The sequence below is a fragment of the Anolis carolinensis genome, chromosome 1 (genome assembly GCF_035594765.1).
Source record: "Anolis carolinensis isolate JA03-04 chromosome 1, rAnoCar3.1.pri, whole genome shotgun sequence".
NCBI classification, from domain to species: Eukaryota; Metazoa; Chordata; class Lepidosauria; order Squamata; family Dactyloidae; genus Anolis; species Anolis carolinensis.
Genome location: NC_085841.1, coordinates 7,174,062 through 7,188,185, shown reverse-complemented (window position 1 = coordinate 7,188,185; position 14,124 = coordinate 7,174,062). Strand labels below are relative to the sequence as shown.

General features: G+C 39.6%; 2 protein-coding genes across 3 annotated transcripts; one reads left to right on the top strand and one right to left on the bottom strand.

The window, feature by feature from the left end:
- Positions 1-1,248: 1,248 nt before the first annotated feature.
- Positions 1,249-5,660, bottom strand: LOC103281267 (uncharacterized). Of its 2 annotated transcripts, XM_062969578.1 has the most exons (3): positions 5,414-5,660; positions 4,533-4,624; positions 1,249-1,968 (listed from the first exon to the last, which is right to left on the bottom strand). In XM_062969578.1, exons 1-3 carry the CDS (start codon positions 5,440-5,442, stop codon positions 1,703-1,705), a joined length of 387 nt encoding a protein of 128 aa, XP_062825648.1. In that variant the 5' UTR covers positions 5,443-5,660; the 3' UTR covers positions 1,249-1,702. The 2 variants fall into 2 exon arrangements, with proteins under 2 accessions (XP_062825648.1, XP_008120691.2); XM_008122484.3 differs by lacking the exon at positions 5,414-5,660 and having other exon boundaries at positions 4,533-4,789.
- Positions 5,661-10,597: 4,937 nt separating this feature from the next.
- On the top strand, positions 10,598-13,145 carry LOC134295960 (tissue- and phase-specific nuclear protein-like). Its single transcript, XM_062969571.1, has 2 exons — positions 10,598-11,005; positions 12,553-13,145. Exons 1-2 carry the CDS (start codon positions 10,948-10,950, stop codon positions 12,813-12,815), a joined length of 321 nt encoding a protein of 106 aa, XP_062825641.1. The 5' UTR covers positions 10,598-10,947; the 3' UTR covers positions 12,816-13,145.
- Positions 13,146-14,124: the final 979 nt, after the last annotated feature.

Here is a 14,124-nt window from a genome sequence, read left to right as displayed (position 1 = left end):
TGATTTTAATCGTATGTTTTAATTTTTCATTTGTGCGTTTTCGGTATTTGATGTTTTTGTATGTATACTCTTGCATTTGTAAGCCACCCTGAGTCTCTATGGGGAGATAGAGGCGGGGTACAAGAATAAAATAATAATAATAATAATAATAATAATAATAATAATAATAATAATTATTATTATTATTATTAAAGACTTGAATTTTGTATTTCTGCATGGCAAAAGAGGGTTGGACTGGATGGCCCTGGAGGTCTTTTCCAGTTCTCTATTTCTGATTCTGGATTTAACTCTTGAACTGCCTCAGTCAATGTGGTCATGTGTTACAAGGCCCGGAATGTAATTAGGGACTTGTGTCTTCATAAGTCAACTTCATGTTTGCAGACAGTTCCAAACGTATCTATATTCAACTAGAGGTTGAATGACATTACTAAGTAAAGGAACCAGCATGCAAGAGAACCAATACACAATGGTATGGATGCAGATTGGAACCAATACCCAAAAGATGCTGATGTTCTTTGGTACTTTCCAATAGGCATTAGAGAACTCTTGCTGTCATCCCATTATGCGCCTTGGAATGCACATAGCACCTCTGCTATTTACATTCTGACCATGTTAGACCATTCCAGCAAATTATTTATTTATTTATTTATTTATTTATTTGAGAAAAGCACTTTGGACCAGAACACATTCCCAAGCTGTGCTCTGGGAAAGGGCTTAAAATAAATGTATCACTGTAACAAGATTCTTTATATAAAGTATGGCAGTGGGAATGTACCTACAAGAGCAAAACAATATTGATTTTAAAATAAGAAAACAAAGAGTAGTAGTGAGTTATATTATCACTATTCTTCTTAAATTGCGTTCTATACCTCTTCAAGCCATGAGGAGAGGAAAGTGAAAAATATTATCATTATCATTATTATTTAACTGAGAAGAGCAAGAAGTTTTTAATGGGACTTTTTTGAGAAATTTGATTTTAGTCCTCAGGCTACCTCTGCCCAAACTTTGTTATGGTTTGTAAAGACACTATGATGTATGTGTTTACTGGAAAACCATGTGGAAGAAGCTGATTGGCTGAACCTGCAAAGAGCTGGGAATTTGATTGGATACTTTTTCTGTCTTGCTGCTGAAGAACCGGTTTGAGCAGGTTTACCTTAGAGAGAGTGTTTGTAAGCTTACTGAGATACAGCCTGGAAACGGCTGCCTGCTCTCCGAGGCCTTGATATTTCTGAGGCAATGAAGCAGATTTATGGACTTTAAAAGGACTATTTATGACTACTGATCTCTGTAAGCAATCAGAGGGACTACTGTAAATACCATAGCTCTCAAAGTTAGTAAAGTTCCTGTGTTATTTGTTCTACAATTCTGAGTGGTGTGTCATTACCCTGACTTTGGGTTCTCAGACACACATAAGAGCTTCCATTTAACATCTACAATATCCAACAAACTTGAGGGCCTATTGGATTCCAAATCTAATCCAAAGACATCTGGCTGGCCACAAGAGGAAAGATGACAGACAGGACTGGAAAGGTCGAAGGCAAAAAATGTGTTTGGCAGAAAACTCAAGAAAAGGAAATGCATAACTCAGTGGTTGTGGTTAAAACACTTTTTATTATTATTACAACAAGAGGAGACACATTTTTTTCAAGTGCTGTGGTTTGACATGCCTGAGAATGCTCCTCTCTGTTGGTGTTATGGGTGCTCAGCCTTTTTTGTGGGGTACTATTGGTGCTTTATAATGTTTATAATGTGGTGGTGGAGGAGGAGGAGGAGGAGGAGGAGGAGGTGGAGGTGGTGGAGGAGGTGGTGGAGGTGGAGGTGGTGGTGAGATACAGCAGTAAGGTCCACCACCATAACCATCGTAGCCGCAGGCACAGTTTGCGCTGGCATCCACACCGTAAGCACAGGATTTGCCACAGCCTCCGGCACACGGAACACCACATTTGCCTTTACTTGGATATGGATAGGCTGCAAAAGAGAAAGTCCAGGGTTGGTTCCATGCTAACACTGGGAAAGGGATTGCAAGGAGAGATGCTAGTTCCTAGGAGATCATTGTTTCAACAGCTAATCCCTAGTGATGCAGAGGAGTGAGGTGGGGCCAGGCCTATAGGCTACAAGTGGACTTGAAGCATGTATAAGAGGAATGTCTCTCCTACCTGTCACTCAAAGGAAGAGGACAGGTTGGGTAGTACACTCTCAGTACTCTGTCAAGACACAAACTCATAGTCCCAGCCCCTTTCCAACCCTTCCCATGTGAAAATGGTTGAGATAGAAAGCAATGAAGTGTTCTTAAATTATAAAAAGTCAATTTACAGAAAGTGATGTCATGGTAGATTTTCATTCCATCCTTTCCCATTATTACTCCAACATTCATGGTTGTTTTTGTCAAATGCTAATCCTTCAAGGGACCAGGGATCACTATTTGATCTCCCAGATGAAAATAGTCAATAACATTCAGCAATTTTGAACATTTTGAAAATAATCATCTCCAAGAAGGCTGGGCTTTCTTTAATTCAAATAAGATGTTTTCCACTTCCTAATAGACCAAAGGGTCAATCAAACTCACAAAGTTCAGAATCTGGGAAATCATCTTCACTGAAGAATGGATGCGGTTTGACACTAAGTTTACAGAAAACTAACATACTTTACTTCACAGAGATTAAAAGAAAATGTGAAAATAGCCATTGGGAAACACATTGAGGTGCTCTCAAATACTAAAATCCAGGTTATAGTCAAGGACATCCCATCTTTCTTCATCCCCACTCTCAGATTTAGGCATATGGGTTGATTAGCAATAAGCCATCAAGGGATTGGATATTGTTATTTTGTCTTTTAACTTATAATAATCAATACCTTTCAGCTGAGCTGAATATTTGAAAAATAGTTATCTCCAAGTTTAAAATCAAAACCAAACTGTGTGATAACTTCTCAGTCAGAAAATCTTATCCATTGATCACGTATCGTGAAAGGCTGGTGAATCAGCTCTGGGGTGGCTAAATGATGCATGGGTTAATGCAGGCCATGGTCACATTAATGTGGCATTGAACCACATTAAACAAAGTCACAGGTTGCTCTGAATACTCCCCAAGAATCCAGAGCATCTGGTTACCCTGATGCCCTGATATTTAGCTAATTTCAAAAACTCTGCAATCCCTCTTTCTTGGATCTGAGGATCTACTGGAAAGAAAGGATGTACTCCTTGAGCTTTTTGGCTGACAATTCCCATCAGTCCTAGCTATTATACCTATGAAGAGGAAGTCATAGAGAAATCATGGCTGGCTAATACTGACTTTAAGCCCCTTCCGTAATAATTTGGAGAACATTAAGTTTTCTCATGCCATAATTCTCTACCCCATCCTTTATATTTCCACAGATAGTTGCAGGATGTAAAGGATAAAACAGAGCTTGAAAACATTGTCTTTTGGGGCTTCATCTGTAATAATCAATGACAATGGTGAGTGAGGAAAGCTAAGAATTGTAATTCTAGAACTAAATTTTCCATGTTCCGAAATAGTTTGAATATATAATGCTCAGGGTACCATTGCCTTTATCTCTGAAGGCATAAATCCTCTATAATGTTGCAGTACTGCCCAAACCTTGCTCCTTTCGATATTTTGGACTTCATTTCCTAACTGATGGCCATGTTAGCTGAGGTTTCTGGGAAATAAAGTTCAAAATCGTTGGGAGGAGCCAAGGTTGGGAACCACTGATGTAAAGGTTATTATTATTATTTTATTATGACACAGCAAACAAGATAGATATGCTGGATTTCATATCACAAAATCACAAGTCGAACACTTCCCAAGTATCTAGGACTGTGTGATGTATTTTCGGATGGTGCGTGCAGATCCCAGAAGGGTGGCCTTTTGCAGTTGGCAGATCGTAATTTTGTCAAAGTCTATTGTTTCCAAATGCCAGCTGAGATCTTTTGGCACGGCACCCAGTGTGCCGATCACCACCAGGACCACCTGCACTGGTTTCTGCCAGAGTCTTTGAAGTTCAATCTTGAGGTCCTGATAGCGGCTGAGTTTTTCCTGTTGTTTTTCGTCTATTATTATTATTATTATTATTATTATTTTCCTGCCTTCCAAGGCAGCTAATAACATATTTTTAATGCTATGCAATGCAAAAGTAAAACATACAGTATATATCATAGTTTTTAAAAATACACACACACAATTCAACTATATAGATGTCTTAGAAAATGCAAAGCCTAATCTCAGTCCACTTGTAAAGTCTGCCTGATGACATAAAATTATTTTAACTGGCAATGGAAGGAGAGAGAGGATCCTGGCTTATCTAGGGAGGGATTTCCAGAGTCTGGTAGTAGCCAGCGAGAAAGCCTTCTCCCTTATTCCCACCAAAAGCCTGAGAAGATGGTGAGAAGAGCCTTTCCAGACAACCTTAGAGCTCTAAAATGTCAAGCACATCTACACATTTTTCTGTTAGAAGATATTCTTGAAGACATCTAGCCCACCTCTGCAATCTCTCAAAGATATACTTCTGAGTTCTACCTCTCTCCTGACACTTACCTTCAGTGGTCATGATGGTCACCAGGAGTACTACAAAGGCAAGGAATATGGCCTTCATGGTGGAACTCTGCTTCAGATCCCCTTCAGTGATTCTATGGAGACACAAGACTGGATGAAGATCGAGGTCTACAGATCCAGTATTTATGCAAAAATTGAGGCAGTGAAAGGGAGGGGCTTGGAGCTGAGTAACGTAGGATCTTTTGTCTTGGAATACCATCATCCTAACCTCAACAGGCCATGATTTAAAAAACACATCACTCCCCCCCCCTCCAATTTCCCAGGTAGAAAGTATCAGCCCAGAGATGCATGGCTTCAAAGAACTATAATGGACAAAGGATGCCTTAATAACCTGTAGGATCAAAGACATCATTTTGAAGGAGAGGAATACGTAGAGAAAGATTGAAATCATGATTGTGTCCTTTGGAGAGCATCATCAAATGAGAACCTGGAACAAAATTTTCATTTGAGGATTTTGTAATAGCTTTGTGGTTAAAGATCTTAGCTTCCTCTGTAACCTTCAGAATGCTTTGTCTCCACTGGTAATTTTTTAGAATATCAATTTTGCCCAGACTTGTAAAAATAAGTGCCTTGGAAAGTTTAAGTGCCCTGACAAATGTTGACAACTGTCTTTGAAAATGACCTACAAACCTTGGCCAAAATGTCAAGGGTCCTCAAACAGAGATCTGGTTCACAGTCCCTCATGTTATGGGTTTGTTGAAAAACAAACTGCGTGCAGTCCTGTCCAGACTTATCCAGCCTTTTGTTGCATCCACAATGAGCAAAAGAAAACAAGCCAGGAAAATGGAAGAAAAATCAAAAATTTACTCTTAGGTAGCAGAGTCAAAAAGAAACGCAATAAAACTTCCAGCAACAAAACTCACATAAAGTTCCTTGCATTAAATTCATGCATCTTCCTAGTAGGCTCTCAGCAAGTATTCAGTAAGACCCCAAAAGACATTACAAACATTTCCCAAAGTTATACCCCATTCAGGGAGTGGTTCAAGCTTGTTAGCCTTGATTGTTCTAATTATTCAACTATGAGTTGTAATGGACCAGGTGTTTTTCCCTTAACACACACATACACAAGTAGTGATCCCACAGAAACTTAGTTAAATACATGCATATACAGTAATACCTCAGACTGCTGGGGGGCCAGACTTTAGTTTGACAAAACATGAACAAATTCCTATTCACACTGCACATATCTTATTTGTAGTGGAAAAACTTGGTATTTAAAATGAAGAAAATGTTAACTAACATAAACCTAACAGTATTTCAATACCAAGTGTGGGCCTGCATTTGGCTGATGAGACAGTCAATGTCCAAATTCATTTGTTACTGCCAGTCATAACAAGTAATACAAGTCTCTTTCTTTTTTTGCGTATCTTCATCCGGAGGGGCTGGGGGCTTGGAAAACTGCCTTGCGTGAAGGACCTGTCCTGAGAGCCATAGTTTGAGGACCCCCTACTCTATGCAATATAACTTTATATATACATTATGAACCCTGTATCCAGAAGGGATACATTCTCATACTTCACTTGGATGCTCAAAACTATCTTGAGTATTGAAGCTTGTCAAAATGAGGGGCATCCAGCACAGGAATGCCATAGAGGCAAGCTAGAGGTACTAGAAAATGCTTAGAGATTAAATGTTTTGTTGTCTGTGGATAAATGACCCCACAGATACCAGCCCTAGAGATATGCAAGTCACACCATACTTCACTATGTAGCAGAAACATTAAGACACTGCATAATGGGACATTACAAATGCATATTGGCAATGGTGGGATCCCATTGTGCATTGAACCCAATACGCATGGCTCACTTTGCAAGCTCCTCCTATGTAGGGGTTATCCACAATAACAAAAATAACTGTACTCGACCTCAATCTGGTGCTGGCAGTGTTTATGGGAAAGAAGGACTTCTGATTAAGTATTCTGAATTTTATTTCGTTTGTTTTTTTGCCCATAAAAGGTAAAGGTTTCCCCTGACGTTAAGTCCAGTCATGCAGGGGGGAAAGGAAAAGTATGGTATATAATATACTATAAAGTAAGTTATAGTTCTATACTTCCTCAAGTGATATAATCATATATTATGATTGTAGTATCAGTTTATATATTCCAACTGTACAGATAAGTACATATTTCAATGTCCAATTTTAACAAACATAATTATTGGTACATAAAGTAGTCTTATTATAGTCTTGATAATATTCTCAAGGTCTCTTCTTCAAAATCGATCATTCAAAGTAAATCAAAGTTCCATGTCAATAGTAACTCATTCAAAGTAAATCATGTACATATCTGTACAGTTGGAATATATAAACTGATACTACAATCATAATATATAAGTGATTATATCACTTGAGGAAGTATAGAACTATAACTTACTTTATAGTATATCACAGTAGAGTCTCACTTATCCAAGCTAAACGGGCCGACAGAAGCTTGGATAAGCGAATATCTTGGATAATAAGGAGGGATTAAGGAAAAGCCTATTAAACATCAAATTAGGCTATAATTTTATAAATTAAGCACCAAAACTTCATGTTATACAACAAATTTGACAGAAAAAGTAGTTTAATACGCAGTAATGCTATGTTGTAATTACTGTATTTACAAATTTAGCACCAAAATATCACGATATATTGAAAACATTGACTACAAAAATGGCTTGGATTATCCAGAAACTTGGATAAGCGAGGCTTGGATAAGTGAGACTCTACTGTATATACCATACTTTTCCATTTCCCCCCCGTTTTGCTGTATATAATAGACATCTGTGCATATAGCTGTTAAGTCCAGTCATGTCTGACTCTGAGGGTTGGTGCTCATCTCCATTTCTAAGCCAAAGAGCCGGCGTTGTCCATAGACACCTCCAAGGTCATGTGGCCAGCATGACTGCATGGAGCGCCGTTAATCAACTTTAAACAAAGTCAGGAGACACACCAAAGTTTCACAACTTTCTGGACAGCTGGAATAGGTCAATTCTGTCCAGATCTACTGTCCATGCAGACACCACAGCTGCCATTATACTTTCCTGATGCTGATTATCCCAAAGGAAGGGGAAAGGTCATCCCTCGATTACCGCTGCTGCTTTCCACCAGCCACAGAGCTCCCTACAATCATCAGGTTGATGTGGTCGTATCTGCCAAAGTTGGAATGGGGAACCCATGATTAGCAAGAAGGACTCAGTTTCATCCCAAGTGGACCATCTAGATGGCAAGATGACTCCTCTGAGGTTTGGGCCCAGTATGGGTGGTTGCCCTGTTACTCCAGACTGACACAGGCTTAAGTAGCCACTGTAGATAGGCCAATAGATATGTAAAATCAGACCACTAGATTTATTTATTTCGTGTCAAAAGCATTGGTACAGCAAATACATTTCAAATAATGGAAATAAAAGAAAAAAGAAAAGAAATCACAAGCAACTAAATAGTTTTGGACCAAAAGCGGGCAACAGCAACCACATTGTCTGTAGCTTTAAACAACTCCTCCTCCGTACATGAGGCAGGGCATTGTGGGCAAGCATACATATGAGGAGTTGTTTGTTCTGCTCCACAGTCACACAAGGTGGAGGATTCCTCCAGGTAGTGCCATCTTGCCAAGTTGTCTTTTGATCTGCCCACTTCGCTTCTGAGTCTGTTTAGGGACTTCCAAGTTGCCCATTCTTGGTTTGCCCCTGGAGGAGGACGCTCATGGGGGGCCATCCAGTTAGAATTGCCAGGTTTAGCTGCCCAGAGAGACACCCTTGTTGCTGATGGAGGAACATCAAAAGGAGTGGTGGTTCTCATGAAGCCCTTCCTTGATTTGAGTCTGGTGGGAGGAGGGTGATAGCCATGCAGTGGGTGGCTTTCACAATGTTCGACCTTATTTCTCTCACCGTTAGCAGCAACTTTCCGTCGCACATCAGGAGGGGCAATGCCAGCTAACTTGTAAAGTTTATCAACAGGTGTAGGTTTAAGGCATCCTGTGATGATTCTGCATGCTTCATTCAGTGCTATGTCCACCTGCTTCGCATGGGCAGACTTGTGCCAGACAGGACAGGCATACTCAGCAGTTGAGAAAGGCAAGGGCAGGGCTGATGTTCTTATTACTTGTAGGTCTGCTCCCCATGCGCTGCCAGTCAGTTTCCGCAGGATGTTGTTGCGTGCAGCTACTTTGTGCTTGGTGTTCATGCAGTGTTTCCTATATGTTAGTGTTCGGTCTAAGGTCACACCAAGATATTTAGGATGGAAACAGTGTTCGAGCTCTTGGCCTTCCCAAGTAACTTTCAGTTTCCTGTTGGCCACTGGATCTAGACCACTAGATGCGTATGTTATGAAACAGCTTGCTTCTAATTCCCACATATGCCATTCTGCGGAGATACAACTCCCATACGATTCCATCTCTCATGTGGAAAAAAATATCATAGATAACCCCTATACTTGAAGTATCATTTCTTTTTCTGGGCCCCACTTCTGATCTTCATTCCACAAATAGTTTTGATTTGAGAGTCTCTCCTACCATATCTGCCTCACTAGAGATGCAACTTATCTCATGTGAATAGAACTTCAGAAGTTCTTTTTGGGACTTAAGTCCCCAGTGTCATCAGTCAGCATGGGTGTTTTAGAAGGATAATCCAAAAAAAGGAAAATTTCTAAGGTTCACATACTGGTATTTTGATTGTGGAATATCATGATTCTATGTCTCTATGTGTATGTATGTATGTATGTATGTATGTATACATATATATATCTATATATATAAATGAATGATGGCATCACGGCGACCAACAAAACAACAAAACTACAGGCCCCCCAACCTCGAAATTTGACAACACAACCCATCATCCACGCCTCTAGGTTGATACAACAAAAAGAAAAGAAAAGTAAAGTCCTAATTAGAGGGAAAGGAATAATTGTTTTTATCCAATTGCTGCCAGTTAGAGGACTAATCTCTGCCCACTTGGTCTCCTAGCAACCCACTCAGCCCAGGGGACAGGCCGGGTTAGGCCTCACTTAGGCCTCTTCCACAGATTATCAGATTTGCACTGGATTATATGGCAGTGTAGACTCAAGGCCCTTCCACACAGCTATATAACCCATTTACAATGGACCTAATGCCAGGGGAAAACCTTTACCTTTTACCTTAACTACCACCAATTCCTCAATACTTTATTTCCGATACCACCAGACTTCGCCACAGCAACGTGTGGCCGGGCACAGCTATATATATATACACACACACACACACACACACACATACAACAATAAAAAAGCAAAAAAAAAAGGTGCACATGTGAAGCCCTGATTGAGATCCCACCTTTTGTGGAAGTAAGGTTATCTGGCATGACAGCCATAACGATCTTGATTCCAACATCATGGCATGCCTTCCCATGAGACTCCTCTTAGCTATATTTTCACCAGTTGGGAAAGAAGCAGCACAAACTCATGAGGTCCAAATTTCTGCACAGATATAACAGGTTTGGAATTGCTAGACAAATTAACAAAAGGGTATGCACAAGTTGCAGACAATTACATTTTTTTCAAAATATTGCAATTAGGTTATACTCCAAAAATAATTTTACTATTTACTATTTTATTACTTTGTAATACCGATATTTGCACGTATGTACAGAACTGGATAGGTTAGAGATGGGAGCCAAATCTAAACATGAAATGACCATGTTTCATATATACATTATACACATAGCCTGGAGGTAATTTTATGCTATATTATGAATAATCGTGTGCATGAAAAGTATTATCTGAAAGCAAAGGTGTCACTAGATTTGGGGGGTATTTTGAAATTCCTAATAAGGGATGTTTGTATTATTAACAATATGAAGTTTCTGAGACACTTCTAAACATTTGATTATTCAGTTTAGTCCTTCAAGATCTTGAAGATGAAGTCTTTGTTAAATGTCAGTGAACTTTTCCTTCAGGACAGGTACTGAGACAGTGATTGAGACAAAGCATCTTGAAGCTGCACATGAGGATGAGGGTTCAATGACGGAGGTATTCAAAGAATCTCAATTGTTTCTGATGAAAATTATGTTCCTCACTCTAACTTGATGAGTCTCTTTCAAGACCATAATTTCTGTCTTGGCTTTTTGCCTTCCATTATGCTCTTTGAAGGTGTGCTCTGGCAGTTGATGTCAATGGCAGTTGAGAAACTGGCACTAAATGGATCTCACATAGAAGTTGACTGCAGTGCATCATTACAGTGTTCTTTTGAAGTCAAAGGGACACAATAGTGTTGTGAGTTAAAACATTGTGCGTCACTCAATCCCAAGTCCCTTTCTTTCAATCCACTGAGTCTTCTATAAAAACCAGAGCTCAAGACCTTGGTCTTCATCCGATCTTGTGGGTGACTCCTCTATTGGATCAGCTGTCATCAGGACTCACTGAAGGGCATCTCAACCAGAGTCTCACCATGAGGGCCATCTTCTTTGCCTTTGTGGTGCTCCTGTTGGTCATTGCGGCCACTGAAGGTAAGTTTGGTGGGGATTTATTGGCGTATCTTCGACACAAAGAATCATAGAGCTGGGAGAGACCAGAAGAGCCACCCACTCCAACCGACTGCCATTACAGGGTTGAATTTCATATATATTATTGAAGACATTACTGATTTGAATGAATGGGGAATTGCTTCCTTAATGAGACAGTCACAGCGTTCTAGAATTTGGGGGAAATACTTTGGAGATGATGATACTTAGAGCTGATCAGCAATTATCACAATTGAATATTGCAGATATAGTCTGAAAAGATAAACTTCCTGACTTCGGTATGGTGCTCTACACCTTGCCTTTGGCTACAGATATGTAGAAGATGAGGTAAAGGATTTCTGCAAGTCCTATATAGATGTAATTATCTATATATAGATAGATGTCTAGATAGATATAAACATCGATAAATAGGACTTGCAAATATTGCAGGAGGGAAATGCACATAGGGAGAGGATTTGCAAACGTTTCAAGGGGGAAATGCAAATGTGAAATTAGTATATATAATTATAGATCTATATCTAGCTATGCATTGTTTATATAGGCATTGAATGTTTGCCTGTCACTATGTTGGAAGCCAGCCTGAGTCCCCATGGGGAGATAGATCGAGCAGGATACAAAGAAAGTTGTTTCTTATTCATTTCACTTATGTGGTAGCCCTGCATGCCTAACCCTACAGTGAAATTCAGTCCCTTGAGGACTAAACATGGTTCTTGGTTGAAATGAGACTCTACCCTGACATTATTGCCAATAAATTGGATTTTTGAAATTTGAGAATACTTTTTTTTTTGCAATATAGTTTTTATTTATTTCTTAAAGATAAGGATACATCGAAAGTGGGGGAACAGACTAGATAATGGAGAATAGTAGCAAAAGAGAGGAAGTGAAGGAGGGACAGAGAGAGAAAAATGACAATAGGATTATATATATATATATATATATATATGCAATAAGAGGAGAAGAAAATAAATAAAAATAAAAGGGGGGTGCTTTGACTTCCCATCCATGCTTTGAAGTATTTGAGAATATTTCAGGGCCCTCTGCCTCAACTATTTTCACCATTTTTTAAAATCTCCATGAAGTGGGAAACTTTTCAGATTCCTGCTCTTCAGTATTCCTAGCTCTGGGGATTTGTCTGATCCCTGGTCTACAGGGAAGGTGAAAATGTCTTATCTCAATAAAAGCACAACATACTACAACCTGGACAGAAATGTTCAATTCCAAATTCTTCTTGAGGGCTCTTGGATTTGAGAAGCTATGTCTTGACAGAGGACTTAGGGAGTGCCCGCCAACCTGTCCTCTTCCTTTGAGTGGCAAGCAAGAGAGATTCCTAGACTAGGCTTCAAGCTGTTTTGTCATCTCTGAACTATTTGGTGGAGACTCATTTCTGGTAAGACAATTGTATAGAGAAGCCTCTCCTGTCCTGTATTAAGGTATTAACTGTTGAAACAATTCCTGCTAGAAAATTGCATTACTCCTTTCAACCCCTTTCCCAATGTTAGCATGGAACCAACCCTGAACTTTCTCTTTTGCAGCCTATCCATATCCAAGTAAAGGCAAATGTGGTGTTCCATGCGCTGGAGGCTGTGGCAAATCCTGCGCTTACGGTGTGGATGCCAGCGCAAACTGTGCCTGTGGCTATGATGGTTATGGTGGTGGACCTTACTGCTGTATCTCACCACCACCTCCACCTCCACCACCTCCTCCACCACCTCCTCCTCCACCTCCTCCTCCTCCACCACCACCACCACATTATAAACATTATAAAGCACCAGTAGTACCCCACAAAAAAGGCTGAGCACCTGGAGAACCAAACAAAAAGAGCAGTCACAAGCATGTAAAAACATCTCTCCAGCACATGAAAAAAAAGCTGTGTCTCCTCTTTTTGAATAATAATAAAAAGGTGTTGAAACCACATGGATTAAGTCATGTGTTTCCTTCGTGTGTCTGTTCCTTCAAACCTATTAAACATCCAAAATATAATCTTGATTATTTATTAATTTATTTACATCTTGCTTTCATTTCTTTAAAAAATGACTCAAAGCCGGTATGGATTCCTGAAATTTGTAGTATGGCGATGTTATTGAAAACCAGACCCCCAAAAAGATGAACTCCCAAGTTAATTCCTCCATAGGGCTTGATAGGGGAATTGGCCACATTCCTATTTTCCAGACACCTTTGATTTTTTTTAAAACCCCAATATGTTGCACAAGCAACATACATACCTCAGACCTCAATGGATGAACATACATTAGTTAGCATAATCTCTTCACAATTCCTTGGGAAGACACATGAAACATACAATGGGCTTAAGATAGAGCCGGTGGGTCTTATTTATTTATTTTATTTATCTATTTTTATTTATTTATTTTCCTGTTTTTCCTGATACGATCTGATTTTATTCCTAGGAATATTTCCTTATCTTTATTGTTAGATCAGACCCCCTCCCCAACGTCTCCATTGAATTTGCCAACACCCTGAGCACCCTTTTGTCTATGTGACTGGCGCCTGTTGTATTGACCAAAACAGAAACATCAAAACCCATTTAAAACTATTATCTCTAGAGCTAACACATTCCTTTCTGCTCTCACTCTTCTCCTGGGTAAACAAACACAAGCATTCAGATATATCAGTGATATTTTATTAAATTGCCCTCCAAACCTAGAGTCCAGTTGGCAACAACAACAGACAGTGCATCCCAGCCAACAAGCCTGCAAATCCAAGCCTGCCACAATTTGAACCAATCAACACTCAGGGCAGCAGAAGCCCTTTGTTTCAAGCTCTTATAAATCTTTCTGTATGTTTGCATTGAGGTAGTTCAATCTTTGGATCGCAGACTCCACTGACATCCACGTTGATCAAGGTGAATGCCTCTGATTTTACTTTTTACCCATCTGGGTATCATTTGATCCTTTGGGAGCTTGACTCTCCAGGCCCCAAACCCACAATTTTAGCAGAGCTGAAATCACTCAACAGTGAGGCATCAGTACTCTTTGACAGACGGATAAAGATTTGGAAACTACGTCTCCCATGATTCCATAGAATTAAGCTGTTATTGTTAATTTTACAGTGTAGATGTGTCTTTACTTTCCAAGGACCAGAAAGCA